The sequence below is a fragment of the Netta rufina genome, assembly GCF_964035555.1.
Source record: "Netta rufina genome assembly, chromosome: 4".
Classification (NCBI taxonomy): domain Eukaryota; kingdom Metazoa; phylum Chordata; class Aves; order Anseriformes; family Anatidae; genus Netta; species Netta rufina.
Window position 1 is genome coordinate 75,708,407 of NC_140127.1, and position 18,783 is coordinate 75,727,189.

Sequence of the window (18,783 nt, forward strand, 5' to 3'; positions counted from 1 at the left end):
GCCAGCTACGTTCAGGAGGAGCAATCGGAGGCGTGGTGCTCGGCTCTGTGCCAGGTCTGCGTTTTGGAGGCGTCGCAGCCCAGACGTGGCCCACGCGAGCGCAGGCACCCCGCGGGGTGGGAGCTGCCACCGTGATCAGAGCAAGAGCGTGGGCAGAGCTGGAGAGTGAGCGGGGAGAAGACTCAAACTGAGTTTTTATGAAAGTCAGGAGGCAGAAGGAGGATCAGCGTCTCACACTGAGCAGCTCCACGGGCTGTTCTGTCTGTGCCAGCCGCTCCCTTTGTAGTAAAAAGCATCCAGAGAACTACAAAGCTTGTCCAGATTCTTCTCATTTCCAGTGCCTTTCCCTTTGTGATCCTGGTGAGTGCATCAGGACAAACCCGCCTGCATTCTCATGTCTTCTGGTCCCCCAAAAGGCTGGCCAGGTGTCCGTGAAGTGGTCGGGTAGAAGAGGACTCCCTGGTGCTCCTCTGGGGGAGAGGGGAGGCTTTAAGGACGGACATCGAGCTGCAGAATAACAGCCCCTGGCCTCCTATTGAAGAGCAAATCAACAAACTCCAGACGGTTTTCTGTTCAGAGAGGGAGTCTGGCACTGAGGACATCAGCAGGTGCGAGGTGTAGCCAAAACTCGTCATGCTCCTGGCTTTCTTCCAGGTGGCCCTGGCTGCAGGAATCGGTTGTAATTCTCTCGGTGAATGTCCTCGATCTCTTCCCAAGTTTTGGGAGCTAGAACAGGGACCCCGGAGAGTTCCCTTGCCGTTCCCTGATAAATGGCTGTGTTAGGTGCCATCAGCCGCCAGCTTCTGTTTGCTTCCACGAGTCATTGCACAAAAAAACACGTCTTGGACACGGAGACAAACCTTTCTATTTCCAGACAGAACTGTCTGCCTGCTGTCTATAACGTCAGCCCGGGTGAGATCAGTCTGCAGGGCGCTGTGGCTGCTTCCAATGTTACACAGTCTGAGCATCCTCTGGACCGTGCGAAGATGTTCAGTTTTTCCCTACGGTTAGGACGTGGCACGCACTGGAGCAGTCAGAGGACACCGAGGCCACGCAGCGTGTAGCAGAGCTAAACCACAGCTGGTTCTGGGCAGCAAGGGATCAAAAAGCTTCCAAGCTGCCAGTAGCCAGAGATGAGGAGAGGTTTGTTGAAGGTGCACAGAAGCAACGTTTCCTTCCGCAGTTAAGGTTTGCTGTTTAAGGTGAGCAGACACTTTCTGCACTGAAAAAAAAATGTGGGTATCGTGTGCAGGGACCCAACCTGCTAAATATCCTTGGTTGGGCTTGCGCCTTTGTGGCTGCAGCCCTGAACCCTTGTGCTTGAGTCAGTGGTTCATCACCGAATGATCCATCAGACAGTTCATAAACACTTCTCTTGGGTTCCTTCTGTTCAGGTCTGGATTCTGTTTTCTTTACTGAAATAAGAGCAAAGATGTGTGTTGGTGTTGTGTCTTTACAGCAAAAAGTAACAAGGATCAGAGATTCCCACCCTTGTACCACACCTTCGTGTAAAGCCAGACCAGAGCATCCCTCACCTCAGGCTCGCGTTGATGTCGGCTGCAGATGAGCACTGAAAACGTGGCTTGAATGGGTTAAACTTGCTACAGTCAGTGTTTAACCCAAATGAAAGAGTTCTTGCAGAAAGAGAGGGTTTGGCTGTTTACAAAGACTGACAGGTCTGCCTGAGCTCCCAGCACCGGGAACGTGCTGGATGCAGAGTTTGGGAGTGAGGTTTGTGGAGCTGATGTTTGCGGAACGGGAAAATTCTGGACAAGATGAATAAATCCTTTGTTCTGCAAATTAAAAGGGAAAAGAAAAAAAAAAAAAAAAAAGATGAGGCAGAAGCGGAGATGTCAGGGGAGCAATCAGTTCTGTTGTTGAGGGGGCTTCTAGTTCCCATCGCTGAGTTTCCAAAATCAAAGGTTTGTTTATTTTTTATTTTTTTTTTGAATGCTGGTAACGCAGCGTTGGCTAGGAAAACGAAATCGCTGCTGAAGGAGACGTGCTCAGTCTGGACGATGAGATATGTCCATGTCCCATGTGCTGTACGTTGTAGGGCTGCTTTTCCTTAAGAATTGCACTGTAGGTTTGTGCTCTGCAAAATCTTAGCACAGGCTTTGCTCTCGGGTGCGTGTCCAGGCTTTGCGCATCCGCCTCTGATGGCTCTCTGACTGGATGAGGAATTATTGATGTCTCAGATATTAACTCTGCAGAAGAGTCCAGCGTATTTTATTTTTTTCGTGAGCGTGTGTGTGGGCTTAAAAGTTTTTGCAGAAGATCAGAGGCTGTGCAAATGTTGCAGTCTGCTTTGAAAGAATTTCTCTGGGGGAGTAGGCTCCGTTTTTGGCAATACCCTGATTTCACAAATCTTTATCAAAAATATTTCTCCTGTGGACCTTGTTCAACTAGTGCCCCGAATCCAAGAGGAGCGAAAACGTTTGATCCTGAATTCAAATTCGCAGGAAAATATCTGCTTTGATGGTGTTGTGAAGGGATGACAGATCGCTCCTCCCTCACAAGAGCCCAGGGTGGACTCGGGGCCAGCTTCCCCACGCTGCTGGTGGTCACCAGAGGATGGCTGGGTGAGCGTGTACCGGTGCTTCTCTGCCTGCTTTGGCCATCTCTAGTGTTGCCATCAAGGATTTGTGAGCCAGAGGTGTTTTACAGACTGGGGACCAATTCATTTAATGCTGTAGGAGTGCCCCAAGGCGCAGCCTGCATCCCAAGGAGTCCCCACGCTAGCAAAGCCCAGGCCTGGGAGCTATTTAGGGAGCGTTGGAAGGCCTGGGAGGCTGTAAATGGAAAAGAAACAAGCAGGAAGATGTGATAAAATCGGTATAAACACAATAAAAGTGCTGCCTAGCATTTGCAGTTGTCAAATAGAGCTGTCTTTAGAAAGGCAAAAGCAGGAACTGGCGGTGAGACGGGCGCTCGGTGCTCTGCTGAGCCCAGGTTCAGCTGCAGCCCTGCTGGGGCTGTTCAAGAGGCAGGTTCTGCTTGGGAAGGGTTATTTGGGCAATGCCAGCCCTGTCCCCTGCTCGGGAACCTTCCCAGTTCCCAGGAAGCCAACTTCCCAGCTGTAAGAGCCGCTCAGGAGGCGCGATGGAGGGCTTCGTGCCCGGGAGGCAAGGGAAGCCCAGCAAGACGTGAGCCAAACCCCAATAAAACTGTTGGCTGCCTTGTCCCCAGTGAGCCAGCACACTGCTTCCCCTCCCTGCCCTCCTGTGTCACCACCGCTCAGGAATTGTGCAGTTTTGGGGTCTGGTGGTGTAGGATGGGCTGCCCCCATGCCCCTTCACCATCAATTTGCCTCATTTCAGCTCCTAGCAGGAACCTACGCAGCGTTTCTTTGCACAGAGGGGATTCCTTAACAGTGCCACTCTGACATTGTACAGGAGGCTTTTTAACAAAATCCCCGGCTTTCCCTTTCCAGCCCATAACTCCTGCACTCCCCTGCTTGGAGCCATTGCTTTAGATGAGGACCGCTCGCCCCGGGCGCTTCGGGCAGCGTTGCTTGCGGCTTGCACGTCCTCATCCAGCTCGAAACTTCTCTGCTTCATCCTACCTCCTTCGTAGCAGAAATGCCTCTTAAGCGTAATTAAAAATAAACATGTTTCCCAGGCCTGTCCATTGGTCCCTTTCATCTTTCTCCCCTTTTTTCCACCGCATGTCAACAGAACACTCCTCTCCTCTCTGGATTTTGGGGGAGAAGGAGGTTTGCTTTAGCTTTATGCTGTGGCCAACAAGCTTAATGTTCTGTTGGCTTGAACAGCTCCAAAGGACACGAGCTTCTTGTATGCAAATTTTCCCTCTGATCTTCCTCTCCCCCTCCCTCCCTCCATCCCACCCTTCAAAAATTCACTTCCTTGTCCCTCTGCAAGACTCGCTGTTGCTGTTGAAAGGCGGTGGAGTCTGTGTGGCTTCTTCTTTTTTTTTTTAAAGAAAAGAAAATAAAAAGAAAAAAGAAATTGTGTTTTTAAAGAAATCAAACTAGAAATGTAGAAAATATATAAATATATATTTGTCATGTTGCATAGGTACCAGAATAGGTTGTGCCAGGATGCTTGACTTGTATTTAAGCCTGTGGTCCAAGTGAAATCTCTGCTGAGCTGACTAACGGTGCAATGCGATTTTGTAGGGAAGTGGAATCAGAGCAAGAGTGAAGTGAATATTTTCTACTGTCAGAAACGTTAAAAAATATACAGATTATTAGACAGACAGCAATAATGACTAGTTGTTACATCCCTGAAATCTTGGTGTCTCTGTCAGCCATGTACATGTTTGGGGTGCGCGTATCTCCCCGTGATACATCAGACTTGCTCTTTGCTTCAAGGTTTCATGCTGACCTCCTGCTGTCTTTCAGGTGCCTGGGGCCCAGGATCTGGTGGACTTCTCGCCTGTGTACCGATGCCTGCACATCTACTCCGTCCTGGTAAGTGAATCCGTGCTGCTTGTGAGCCTGGGGCTGACATTTGGGATTAAATAAGAGGTTGGAGAGCTGCTCCTCGTGTCGCTGCTGCCTGGAAGGAAGTGGTTGTGAACCTTGCATGAATGTGCACCGAGCTAGGAAATGTCTTACCTGGCGTGGAAAGGAGGCCAGTGCCTGCAGAGCTGGATTGATTCGGGTAAAAACCACACAGTTACTTCATACAGGCCACAGAAATATGAAGGGATGTTTGCTGCAGCTATTGCAGGCCTCGGGTTTCTGACAGGCCAAATGCATATTTCTTGGTCACACAGTTTTCCTGGAAGAGTTCTCCTTTGACCACAGAAACTTCGTTGTTCGGTGCAAATGGAGGAGTTGGGGAGAGAAAATGATTTTAAATATGTTGCTTTGTCACCCTTGAAACACTGTTGGAGAGGGCCAGATGTGCTCCTCTCCTACCCAATCTGCAGTTTCACTGTGTCACTTCCAGTTTCCCTGATATTTAGGCTCTTTCTCTGTTGCGTGCACAGGAAAATATGGTTAAACTGAAGGTTTTCTGTTTGGTTGCTGGCCGTGCAGTGCCATGCTAGAAAGTGCTCTCTCTGAGCATTGCCACAGTCTCGGGAACTTGTCAGGAGAGCTCCCAGCGCTGCGGACACGAATTCTCCCAGGAATTACAAATACATTTTCACATTTCTGTTTATTTGCTCGAAACAAGGGCAGACCAGATGGCCTTTTGTAGCTTACACTTCAACTTTTAATTTCTAAGATGCCCTCAGCTTACGAGTCTTGCAGCCTACAAGTCTACCAACCGAGGGAACCTGTGCTCTCCGCGTCTGCTCCCCAACGCAGGCAATGACGTCTGCTGCAGAGAGCAAGCTTTCAGAGCGCTCCGCTCCTGCGGTTGAGCAATCTGAAGCCCAGGCAGTACATGAAAGGAGTACTCTGTTAGCAGCTTTCCTCCCTTTCCACAGCGGAGCCAGGCTTGAGAGAGAATTGTTTTTTAAGGCACTTCTAAAGCCGGGCTCTCCAGCAATACATACGAATGAATTTGCAAAAGGAAAAGAATTGTCATAAAAAACATTTCTATAAAATCTTTTTGTGCCCTCATCTGTTAATAATTATGTCATTTGGCTACGTTGCCGTGATCTTTTGGTGGAATGAAAAAGTTAACCTCCCCAAAATGTGTTACTCTGTTTATCTTGGACAAAACCTCCTGCTCAGAAACGGCGCTGGAAGCCCGGTTCAGGGAGTGTGCTAATTGAAGATTACAACTGGGCTGAAATGCTTTGTGGATTTCAAAGTGTCACTTTATTTGGAGAAACTTCAGTGAAGAATATGTCTAACGAAAACAGGCTCAGAAATCCTATTTGTGTAGCTTACGTGCAGTTTTTTTACTGCAGGGTTATATGGCTGCCTATTTATGCATAGAGCTCTTATGGGAAGGATGAGGAGTTCTCGCTGATGGGTACAGCAGTTGTTTTGTGCGGTGGAAATTGTCTTTTTTCTGCAGTTTTTTGGGCTCGGGGCTTGGAGGAGCACTGGGTTTTGTTGTTCTGTTGCTTTGCTTTTCTGCCTTGGATAGCAGTTGGCTGTGTAGTCCTCCCAGGTGTTTTAGGGACGAGCTGCTTCCAGAAACCAGGCTTCATGGCCAGTGCTTTGCAGGAGAGGGTTTCATGCCGGGGGGTCCCCATCCCCTGTCCTGTGCTGAGATCACTCAATCCTTCTGCTCCTACTCTCTCTCCTTTTTCAGTCAAAAGCCCCACTAATGAGGAAAAAAATAAAAAAAAGCAGAGCTCTGAAGGTGTGTTGGGAAGACAGGAGCAAGAGACGAAGGCAACTAACCCTAGGAAAGGCTCCTGAAAAGAGCTCTGCCCTCTTTCTGACCCGTGATTGAATCCCGCGCTGGCTTTCTAGGCCCAACCGGAGTTGAACAATGTCAAAGATCCAGCAAACGTCGAGGGAAACGGCCACATCAGTGTCAGGCGGAAGGATCATAATGTAATAGTTACCAAAAAATCCTAATATTTGTCATTTACAATAGCGTTATCTAAATGCTTGGCCTGCAGTTAAAAAGGCCCACGTTGAATAAACATTGAGATATTTATTATTTTTAGTGAAATCGACCTTCCAGTCACCTCGGTTTTATGGCTGTGCTGCTTATAAATTCCCAAAGGATTATTTGAAAAATCCTACTCATATCTGCCAGCCTTATCAGCAGGGCAGAAGTTCACATATTGTAACACGAGGTCAGCCTTCGGTCATGGTCTTACAGACGGGGCCAGGCACCTGTAAATCCTTCCTTCAGCAACCAAGGCGAAGTACAATATCAAACAGGCAAGGAGACTTTTCCAGGAAGCGCTGAACTTTCTCAGGAAGGGCAGAGGAGGGGGAAAGAAAGTGAACAAGGGTCAGGCGGTGGTTAATTGAGAGCCGGGCCTTGGCGCGGCCGCGGCAGCGGGAGGACAGGCCCCGATGGGATGCTTTATGGGACTATTCATCGGCGATTCCTTTTCGTGTGGGAAATGGCCCGGCTGGCGGTGTCTTGAGGAACAAATGGGCGTAGGTGAGGCTTGGAATCTTTGCGGGGATGGAACAAAACGTCGCAAACATCCCAAGTGTGGCTGCGTGCGCGCCGGCCTTGCAGTTGTAGGTCGGGATAAGCAAACAAGGCCGCCGTGGGGAATAGCTGCGAGTTCCCCTTGTGACTTTGGTGTAAGCCAGTTGGGTTTATGTCCCCTAATGACAGGTCCTTACCCTGGTGGTGGTTTCTACATGGGACAAACATGCTCTGAATTGCATGAAAAAAGGCTTTTCGGGTGACCAATATGGTTTCAAGTTGGCATAAATCTGTAGACATTGGCGTTTCAGTGGGCATCCTGGTGAAAATACAGTAGAAAAACATATCCTACCCCTTTCCCAGGAGGGAAAAAAGCTGGATCCAAGGCTACAGGGATTGTCCAGAAGCCAGGAGCATCGTGTGAAGGAGTAAGAGGGGGAGGCAGCTCCCCGGTGCCTCTCCTGGGCTCCTTGGTCACTTGGCCAAAGTTGGGGTCTGGTTTTAGGGTGTCCTAAACGCCGAAACCCGCCTAGTTTCTGTTCAACAGCCATGTGCTATTTAAGGGCATGCATCTCGAGTGTGGTTAGGCTGCTGGGCTGTTGGTATCAGGTACACCTTTTCTTTGAGTTAATGGAGAAGTTTGTTGAGAATGGTGATATTATTATATAAAGAAGAAACAAGAATATTTCAGTGGAGCGATTTTCCCATTGACATTTTTATCTTTTATGTTGTCTTTGACCAAAGTCTATGTAATGCTCAAGTTGCTTTGATCGATCTCCAAAATAAATTAGCAAAGGTGAGGTTTGGGCCAGCTGGTTTATCTGCCGGAGCATCTGAACAGCTGTTGGGAGCCTTGTATTTCAAGGCCAAGACATGGAATTGCTTTGCTTTACACAACATAAAATGAAAAGCAGTTTTTGTTTCATGTTTCCCGTAAGCTGCAGCAAGTCAGAAAGCGAACAGTGAACGAAGAGCAGAAAGGAATTAAAAACAAACAAACAAACAAATAAAAAAAGTTTTTTTTTTAAAAAAAAAGGTGGAATGGTTTGCACACAGGGCGCTCCCAAGCAGTGGTTTCTGAAGCAGATGACAGTGATTTAAGTCCCTTAAGCTCCTGCTTCAGCCAGTGCTGTTGGTGCTCAGGGTTTGTCTTAGCTAGGTGGTGTGTGTTGTTTTTTGTTTTTTTGTTTTTTTTTTTTTAAAGCTTTATGCTAATTGGTTACCAATTACTTTGAGGTTCTTAACATGTTCGTGAAGACACTGGTATTGACACTCCCAGCTCTTTGATCCGAGCTACAAAGGGGTCATTTTAGGGTAAAGAACAAGTGTCCAAGAAAAACCCCACCACCAACAGCAAAAAAAGAGCAGATTCTGCTGTAAATACCGACTTAAAAATGTAGCTGCCTCCTAGCCAATGAAGTATTTCTGGAGAATCCCAGAGCTGGATAATTTAGATAAATAGCAGTTGACAGGTATTTACTATAAATTTGTCATATCTTGCCACTGACGTTTTTATCAGCTATATTGCTTCTACCCAAAGCCTCCCTGACCCTAAAGCTGCTTTGATGCAGAGAAATACATTAAGAGAGGTAAGAAAAATGCGAAACAAGTGAAAAACAAACCAAACCTCTATTAAAAATAATCAATGTATAAAGTCTGTGAGCTGCCCGCATTAAAACACAGACGTTGTGCTTAGGCTGTGTGCACTTGGTAAGTTTTGGCTTGCCTGTTTTGGTGATGAACGTGAGTTTTTTTTTAATATCTTGGTATTTCTCTTAGCTCTGCGGAGCCAGCACGGCCTTGGGAGGAGAAGCCAGGGCTTTCTTTTGCTGATCACTAAAATTGATCGCTGCATTTTGACTGAAGAATCTGTGCTGGGGTTGGTAAGCCCCAAGGAGCCCTCATTTCCAGGGGACTCGTTGGGCTGACCGGGGGAAACGCCGCGCCGTCCGGCGGCGCACCTGAAGGGGGAGATGCCATAAATGCAGCGTATCGTCGCTCTCCTTCCAGCCCCGTGCTCTTGGATGGCGTTTTTTATTCCTCTGAGAAGCGTGCTAGCCCTCCCCTTGCTGACTTTGTGGTCTCATAAATCCCGGGCTGGTTGCTCCTCTGCTTGCCCCCGATCTGAGCGCTTGCGGTCGGGGCCCCGAAGCCCACCCTGGCCGGGGGGGGGCTGCGGCGTGCGCACCGAGATGTTTGCTCTTTGTTAGCCCTGCCGAACAATTGAGGTTGTTCTTTCAAGGGGAGAGAAAGTCTCTTAGAGGAACCACAACTTCAATAATAAGAACGACCCAGCCCTCTCTCGCACATGAATGCAGCTCTTTTTTCTCTTTGTAAGGCGAGTTGTTGCTTTTATTTGATACTGAAACACGAACCCTACCGTGGAAAGGCTGTGGCTTACTTCTATTTTGGAGATCGGGGTTGTAAAGTTTTTCCTTCTGTGTCCTTGGGAACTTAAACAGTTTAAACTTTTCTTTTGTAAGGATGGGGGGGGGGGTGGGAGTGGAAAAAATTTCCTTCTCGAAATCTCTGGTAACTCCTTGTTCATCTCAGACACTTTGCAGATTGTCCCATCGCTCTGTCCTGGCATATCTCACTGTCTGCTGACTTGGCTGACCCACTGGTGCCTGGTGGAGTTAGATAGCTATAAACACAGCACTGAGATCATAGGGAAAGGCTGAGGGTGAGACACTTTGTGCACCGCATTGATAAGGACACAGGAAAAGCCATTAGAGTGAACTGGTGTCAGTGACCTGTGATAACCATTCTGTACTACGTGCTAATGGACCCCGGGTAGTGTGTCTGTCTGTAGTGGCAATAGATTTAACTTTTGTAATTGTCATATTGCTCTTTTAACCCCGTGACCTTATTACCCATGAGAAAACCACTTGGCTTCGATCAAAGAAGCAGCAAAGAAATCAGTGTTCATTCTAAGCTGCCTAGATATGATCACAGGCAGCCTTGATTCTTAAAATATTCAGCTAGGAAAACAGACATGTTAGGGGGAGGAAAAAAAATAAAATGCTCCGTTTACTACAATAGCCCGGATGCAGACTTCTTGTCACCTGAGGTTACAGCAGCCGTGCTTTCCCAGGGCTTTGCAGGGCTTTGCTGACAACGTTCTGGTATTTTACGTTTCAAACTGATTTCATTCGGGTTCACCCCATCCCAGTCCAGCCTCAGAAGCCTCGGAGGGGTTGGCTCTGTTAGTCCTGAGCATGGTGAATATGTGATGTGCTCGATATTTTGTTGAATTGAGGAGGGATGGGTGGGAGCTCGGGGTCTCTGCTCCAACCTCCTGCTCGGTGTGGGCACCTCGGAGGTCAGGCCAGGCTGCTCGGGGATTTATCTTGAAAACCTGCAAGGACCAAGACTGCCAGATCTTTGTGGGGATCTTATTCAAGTCCACGACCTCCTTGTAGGTAATAGGGCAGCTGTTGGGTCCCCCCGAGGCAGTCACTCCTCCAGTTCCTCCCCAAGTGGGGCAAGTGCTCCGGCCCCAACCGTCTTGGTGGCCTCCACTGAAGTCACCCCAGTTCATCCGTGGCTTTCCTGAATTTGGGAGGCCCAAACCTGGATGCGGTGTGCAGATAGGCTCTGAACAAGTGCTGCGTAGAGGGGGATAATCATTTTCCTCAATCTCCTGGCCGGGCTCCTGTTAATACAGCCCGGGAGGCTGTTGGCTGCCTCTGCTGCCAGGGCAGGCGGCTGGCCCGCGTTCAGCTCCTCCTGCCAAGGCTCTTGGTCCTCATCCACAGCGCTGCTCCCCAGGCAGCCCGTCCCTCCTCTGAGCTGCTGCGAGAGCTTCTGCCTGCCCAGGTGTGGGACGTGGCATTGGTCTTTAGGTATTTCCACCAGGCTCCTGCAGATGGTGGCCCTGCTCTTGGTTGCGTTGACTTCTGCCCCCCAGGTTGGTGTTATTGGCGCAAGTGGTCGTGGATGTGCTCTGTTTTCTCCTCCATGTCGCTGGTAAAGATGCTGCCCTGCCCTGGTTCTCTGCTTGTTACCAGCTCCCACATGAGGTACGTCTCTAATCACGACCCTCTGAACCCGAACACGCAGCCAATTGCTCATCGAGACCGACACATCCAAACCTGGACACGAGAATCTTGTGGAAGACCACGTCAAAAGTCCCGCTGAAGTCAAAGGAAGTGATAGCTACAGCTTTCCCCTTGTCCATAAATGCCATCATGCTCTTGCAGGATTCAGTCATTGCCATCATAGCTCCTTTGATGAAACCCGTGTTGTAATCCCCAGCCACCTTCTCCTTCGTGTCCCTGGCAGTGGGGTCCAGGAGGACTTGTCTCATTCTTCTCCCAAGGACCAAAGTCGAGCTGAGTGCGCTGTGCTTCCTCAGATCATCGTTTCAGCCTTCCTTTCGACGTTTACCTTTCCCAGTTGTTAGGGACAGGCTATTTTTTTTCATGTTGTTTCAAGATGTGCCTTTTATTGTAGGAAGTTCTGAGCTCAGGACTGATTTTGTTGTGCGGCGCTCGTCTTAGCGGTGCAGAATTCAGGCCAGCTGGAGGATCCTGAACTCCAACACCGCTGTCTGTATTACGTGAGGGAAGGCTCTCGCTGAAGATTTGCTCCATTTCCTGGTGTTGGGACTCAGCAGGGTCCCAGGAGCATTTGGAACAAGCCCCAGCTACCTCGGAGAGCTTCGTGGTGGAGTCAAGAAGCGGCGGTATCTCAAAAATAACAAGTGATAGATGATGGAAGTGTGCTAATTTGCAAAGAACGTCCCTCAATTTAACACAAAGAGAAATCTCTAACAAGCATTTCCATTAAATCTCAGCCTCCAGCCTCGTAATAGCCTCATAATTTAGACTGGGAGAGCCTCCTGGAGGCCTTTGGTCCCACACTCTGCTCGGGGCTAAGCCTGAAGCTACGTGGGGTATCTCAGAGCCACGTCCCGCTGAGCTTTGGGGACCTCCAGGGATGGAGGCTCCCCAGCCCCTCCGGGTCCCTGTTCTGGTGTCTGACCTCCCTGACTGTGATTTTTCCCCGTTATTGAAATGAATTTTAATTTTTCTGCATTTTCCCCGTTGCCTTTCCTTTTGCTGTGCCTTTCCAAGAGGAATCTGGCTGCATGCACCCTGACACCCTGCATGTGGTGCTCCCTCACCCTTCTCCTTTCTAAACTGCACAAACCCAATTTCTTTGACCTTTTTCTCCTGTGTGGTTGTGCTCCAGCTCCTGTAAATATCTCGGTGGCCACTGCTGGCCTTGCCCCGATGTGTTGTGTGCCTGTAGCCCTCCAGCTGCTCTTTTACAACACCCTTTTACCCTTTCCTTGCAGCTGGACACCTCTCCAACGGGCTGATACTGACAGTAAATATTTGGGACTTATTTTTGCTTCCGAAGGGAAGAAAACGCGCACACGCCCTCCAAACAAAGGAAAAATAATGGTGTTTTGTCTCCTAGCAGTGCCAGCTCGTAGTGACACGTGAAAGATGTTGCGACATAGCACCAGACCCAAATGTGACCCTGGGGAATCCGATGCTGTTTCCCTCCAGCGTTGGAGCAATGTTGGGAAAATGTTCCTGTCCCCAGTATTTGAGGCACTGGGAAGGTCCTGCATGAGGACTGCTGAGCTGCTCACGTTAGGGGAGCTGTGTGTTTCCTCCATAAATGAACCCCGGGGGAATTATCATGTGTTGACCAGAAACTTCACATATATACTTTTTTAAGCAGGCTGAGCGTTTGTGGGGGAAGGGGGCTGTAAAATAGTAAGCCACCACCACGCTTTATGCATCTCGCAGCCCGGCTCGGCGCACAGCTGCGGGTTGCTGTTTTCCTGCTCTGTATGTTGTTTCTCATCTTAAAGGCCTATATGCAGCGTCTCTGGGAAATGATTGCCATCCTGTTTTCAATAAACCCCCTTTTTTTTTTCTTCTTACGAAGGGTCTCGAGCTGGCTGGACGTGAATTCTCAACCTGTTTACAAATATTTGCGCAGGAAAGGGCGAGCAGTGTTCAGGCCGGGCTGGTGACGCATGTGCCCACTGTTTCAGTCCTTTGTTCAGGAAAATGTGGAAACGAGGCCGGGCCCCTGCGATGAACAAACGCTGCCGTCGCCTTCCAGGAGCCGCTCGCTGCAGGGCGGCCGTGGCCGAGCCCCGGGGAGATGAGAAGCACGGGGAGATGAGAAGCACGGGGAGATGAGAAGCATGCAGTCCACAATCCGAAGGCAGAAGGTGCTTCAGCCCCAAAATCAACCTGCAGCTTTGGCCGAGCAGTGATGGGAAAGCCCTGATTTGGTGCACAAAGGCAGGGATGTGAGCAGGGTGTAGGAAGGTGAGCGCTGCCCTCAGAGAGCTTTGACCTGGCTCTGTGCTCCCTGAGTCCCTTGGAAGGAGAGGTTTGGCTGCTGAGGAAGGTGGCTCAGCTCTTTTAGTGCCTGAAGCCGCTACCTGGAGCTCTGGGAGACTTTAGGATCTTCTAGATTTTCTCCTTTGAGACTGAATTTGCCACTGAGCAACCTCCAATAGCTGTTAGGAGAGCAGGGATTTGTCTGTAGCCTTTAAATCTTCTCTGACTTCCAACCTCCTGCTTGTCTGAAGCCTTTGTGCCCCAGCAAAAGTGGTTGTCGCATGGCTTTGGGATCCTACAGGGTGAACACTGTTAGGAGTAATGCAGCCTGAAAAGCTGGGCCTGTTCCCTGTAGGAATTGCTTCAAATCTTAACCAAAGGGTACGTGCAGAGCTAAATACCGAGCTTTTTATTGCAGCAATAACATAGGCATGCCACAGAGCGGCTTTCCTACAGCTGCTGCTGGGCAGGAAGCCTCATCCCCTTGCTGCCTGTAGACCCCACAACTAAAGGGGTGCACGGGAAAACGGGGGCTGTCCAACCGAGCCATTTTCTGCACACCTTTTATGAATTAATCCGCGTGGCTTTAGGTGGGCAGAGCCGGGAGCTGGTGAAAACAGAGGTCGTGCTGGTTCGCTGCTGGCTGGGAGCACGGCATCCCCCGTGCCTGCCCGAATTCGGTCTGTGCAGGTTGGTACCTTAAAAAATTGCAGCTAGGCATCAGATGGGGAGAGCTGGAGGCAGCTGCTGGCACACGATGTCCTTCCCATCCCAGATGTACGAAATAGGGAACCTGCTCCCCACTTGCTGGCACTTGGACCGGGATGCCCTGCGTTAGGCTTTCCCCTGTTCGTGTTTTTCTGTCCTCCTCGACCATTCCCCAGCTGGAAGAACAAAAAGGCAGATTTAATTTCCCAACCCCAACGCTTTGTGGAAGGCTCCTGGCAACGAGCAGCGTCCTTCCACCTGGGTACGACGTGCACGACGGGGGAGGTTTTGCTCCTTCCCGAGTTTGTGCCTGAGTTGGGTGACTCCCTAATTATTTAGTGACTTTTCTTCCTTGCTAGTCCCTGCAATCAGTGCAAAACCCGGGCTGTCGGTGGTGCTCACCTCTGGCAGGAGGCACGTAGCTTAAAACTGGTGAGCAGGCAAGGAAAGGATGGCTGAGGCTTGTTGCAGATTGCAAGCTTCTCGTTAGCTTTTGCCTCCTCCTCCTCTACCTTGCCCTTCCCTTGGCTCCTTCACCTCCCCCTGGACCTGCACTTCAGTTTTTTTCTTAAGGGCTCCTTCTGTGCCGCTCGTGATTGATTTATTTATTTTCTAATTGATGGGAGCACTGACAAGAGTTGATTAGTTGTGGGGATGCATCCTTCCTTGCAAAGCTTGTGACCAATTTCCTTCCTTCCTCGAGACCAGGGTGAGCTTTCTTCTATTTGCCTCCCAGAGGTTTCGTGTGCCGTGGCCTTGCATGGAAGACTCCGTGGGCTTGTCCTGAATGTGGTGTTTTTTTTTGTGGCAGCTCATTCATTATAAAGTTTTAATGAATTTTAAGGACGTTATGAAAGAGGAGCGTGTGGTTAAGGAATGCTCTCGGCTCCTTTTTGCCCTGGAAGCTCGGGGCTGTGCTGTTCTGTGCAGAGGGGCTGGATGGAAAGCGAGCATCTGAAAAAAAAAATAAGGCACGTCCCCCTGCGCTTAACCTTGCAGGTCACCTGGAACAGGAGGAGATGGCCAAAAATGCAACCTGAAAATGTTTAGCCGCCGCTGTGTATAATGAGGAAATATCTGCCTACATCATCGCTTTGTAACTTTTGAAAAGTATGACTTAAAAAAGGAGAGGGGGGGGGGAGAGGGAGAGAGGGAGCCGCGACGCCGCATTTTCCAGAATGAAAAACACAGGCTACTTGTTCAGTCAATTCAGTTTAGGTCAAATGTAGTTATGAAAAACAGATGATTGCTGGTGATCAGGCTGTACTTTGACAAATATCCCATTGTTTGAGCGCTCGGCGATTTCTTCAGAGCGTTACCCGGCGCGGGGCTGGGCCCTTGCCTTCCTCCAGCTCGGAGCCTGGCGGCACGCGGAGGGCTGGGTGCTGCAGGCCAAAGGTGTTGGCTTCTCGGGAGGAGGGATAGCATGAAAAAAAAACACTCAGTGCAAAATGGACATGGTTTCCACTGCAGGTATTAAAATACGAGCTCACTGGGGGCCTTCAGAAATATTTGGGATGATTCTTTCCGTGTCTGCCTTGCCTCCTGCACTGCAGAATAAAGATTGATTTGGTGGGTGCTAATATTTGTCTGGGAGAAGCTCCTTGGTGTTAGCTGGGGTACCTTAGCCCCGTGTAGCTTTGTTATTTATTCTTTTATGGTTTTCCCCTACAAAATACTCGCCTGTCATTGAGGTTTCACAGGCAGGGCTGGTTAAAGCAGAGGATGCATGTGTCCTGGGGCAAGTCTGACCTGGTGAAAGACCTGCTGGGTCTTGGGCTCCTCTGCTTCCTCGCTGAGTGACGGTGCTGTGTGGCTGCCAAGTGGCTCTGGAAAGGGGGCTCTACTTAATCAAAAAAGGTCAAAATTACGTATTTTGGACATTTAAAAATTTCTAAGGTTGAGAGGCAGTGGGGACAGATGTGTACTACAAGACTGATTTTGTCAGAGAGGTTATGTGAATTCCCATGGGGATGTTTAGCAGTTTGTAGGATCTTTGTAGGATCCTGTAGGAAGTTGTAGGATCTTTCCTGAAGTCAATACCCGTCTGCTTGGGAATCTGACAGCTTTTGGGATGCGAGGGGCTAGTCCTGGGTAACGAAGTTGGACAACTCAGGAGGCAAACTTCTCTTTCTGTGCCTCGTGGTGTCTTTGTGTGCCTCGTACCAAGCAAGCAGAAGCTCATCGTCCGTGCCTCGAGGTGGTTTATGACCCAGCACAGACCAGTTTGTGTCCGTGGGCATACTGGGGAGGAGATCCGCGGTGGATCGGAGCAGGTGGATCAGGTGGGTGTGCTCGGGAGGGGCATGCAGATGACTGGAAAGTCGAAAAGCAGGAATCAGACATACAGAAAAGCCATTTTGTGCTAAGAGAAGGTCTCCTGCGTGCCGGTCCTTGGAAGGCTTACAGGAAATATTCCATTAGCCGCTGGGAAGGCCAAAGGTCTCTATTTGTGTATGGTCCTGGGCACTGGCATAGCTTTTAGAAACGTACACTGTTACGTGATGTATTTTGTCATCCGAAAACACAATCAAAGCTATTAAAAATATGGAGAAATGGTTTTTGTTTGACTGCTTATCAGCGTCACCGGTCTTCTGGGTACGAACGTGCGTTGGATCCTTTGTTGTGCTGCTACCACTCAGAGATAAACTTTAGACTATTAATCACCGGCGAAGATTAGGCTCTCCAACAAATCTTAATTTGTGCATGTTGCTTTCTGCTCCTTTTGAGCAGTATTAACTCCAAGGAACTGTGAAGGCTCGAGCTGTCATCCCAGAAAAGTTTAATGTCCTTCTCGCCTTTTACAGCTCAGTGCGCTCGGCGCTTCACTTCATTTGTCAGGCACAGCAACTCCAAATTCGGAGCCCTCCTTCTTCCTAGCTATTAAAAACTACAATTTTTAAGATCAGGCAAGGCCCCCAGGGGAAATATTTTAAAGTATTGGAGTCTTTCTGCGCGTTCTTTCTGGATGAACGTATTTATATCTTAATAATTGAGGATCGATTTGATGCACACAGAAATACGGCTCGAAAAGTTTGGCCACGTGTTCAGTGCTTGGGCATGCAAAGCAACTCTTCAGCTGGGGTGATGCGATGTTCAATAGCACGTTGGGCTGGGGCAACAGCCTTCTGTTTGGTGTGGTTTCAGGGAAAGCTGCGGTCCCCAGTCCTGGCGAAACGGGAGGACAAAACAAATGACACTTGTGTAGCAGAAGCTGAAAGCCTCGCGCTGCCAAGCTCTCGTTAAATGAAGCCGGCAGCTCTGAACTGATGACTGAGCAGTAGCAAATACGCTCTATTTTTCTACTGCTACTAAATGGAAAAGAAAACACGTCTGTGGTTGACATTTCAACCTATTAAAATGTGATGGAAGTGGGATTTGCATCTTGCGTGGCTTGGAAGATTTACTGTGGCCGCTTGTCTGTCACATTAGGAGAACTCGCTTCACCCTGAAAATCCCCGAATTTCATGAAAATCCTTGCCCTGAGCTGGGTGCAGCTTCCTACCTGCCCTCAGCTCCCCTCGAGGCTCAGCTGCAGTCGCCTGCACGGGGCAGGAGCGGAGTTCCTTGGAGGAGAGCAACCTTTGTGCATAGGGAGCTTTGTTCTCCCTTTCTTCTTCGGTGCACTCAATCTGAGCGTGTAGCCTCAGTCCTTCCAGTTCTTCCCCCCGGATTTTGATGAGCAGCAAAGTTTCTGGGGTACCATGTTAAACCTTTCATCAGGGGTTGGACCTGGGTTTGCATTTGGGGAGAGACGGGGGGTTTTTGGTGGTGGACTTCCTTCCAGAATTGCACTTTGCAGCCTGGCAGACCCCTGCAAAGGCTCCGCTGCCTGCAGAAATAAACTTTATTGGGGGGAGAGAAAGATCCACCGCGCAGATAGAGCCGTGCTGGTGCCTTTGTCCTGCGGTTTCAGGGGGAGGTTTGCTGCGTGCTCGGCCCCGTCTGCCTTTGAAGATAAGAGCACCCCAGGCTCGGCAACCCCAGCCCTGGGCGAGTCGCTTCTTCCAGCTCTGTCAGGCAAGTGGGTTTTTTTTGGAACAGAAAATGTGGAAGTGTAATCGCCGTTTTCCTTTAGTTTTTAAAGACTTGGTCTGTTCCGATCTGTAACCTCCATTTGCCATGAAGCTCTGACACAAGGAGCCACGGGCACTGCAAGTTTATGTGGGCACTGACATCTTTTGGGCAAACTGATGGAAAAAAAAAAATCCATCCAGGGCTATTAAATAAAAACGATGCCGCTTCTGGCTCAGGTGATCCCTGCGCTGGAAGCTGAGAGCTGGCGCTGGAAAAGCTGGGCTGTGCTCACCCAGGAGTTTGGAGCAGGTTTTTCCCCAGTGTTAGGGGCAGGGTGCTTGGCCGGGGCTGTGCTGGGCTCTGCCACCACGCAGCACTTGCACGTGCAGGTTTTGGAAACTGGGAAGTTCCTGCTGGCTAAATTCAGGGTTTTTTTTTTTTTGTAGTTCCCTCCGAAAAACTGCCTCCGTGTGAGCCCCGTGCAGGCAGGACACGGCTCCGGGCAGCTCTCAGGCACGAGAGCTCCGGGCTCTGGTGATGCCAAAGCTTTGGGAGACATCAAGATTTCTGTGCTTTAATTTAATTTAATTTAATTTTATTTATTTATTTATTTATTTTATTTTATTTTACTCTATTTTATTTTATTTTATTTTATTTTATTTTATTTTATTTTATTTTATTTTATTTTATTTTATTTTATTAATGAGCTTGAAATACTTCTAGCTGCTGTGCAGAACTGAGGCTACTGCTCTTTTAAA

The 18,783-nt window shown here is 49.2% G+C and overlaps 1 protein-coding gene across 4 annotated transcripts in view; it reads left to right on the forward strand.

The window, feature by feature from the left end:
* The window catches only part of EXOC6B (exocyst complex component 6B), a 273,231-nt gene that overhangs the window by 126,770 nt on the left and 127,678 nt on the right, over nt 1–18,783 (forward strand). For all 4 annotated transcript variants that reach the window (XM_084286237.1, XM_084286238.1, XM_084286239.1 and 1 more), the window contains one exon: nt 4,364–4,432. In XM_084286237.1, coding sequence (XP_084142363.1) covers nt 4,364–4,432 — 69 coding nt within the window. The remainder of the gene's footprint in view (nt 1–4,363; nt 4,433–18,783) is intronic.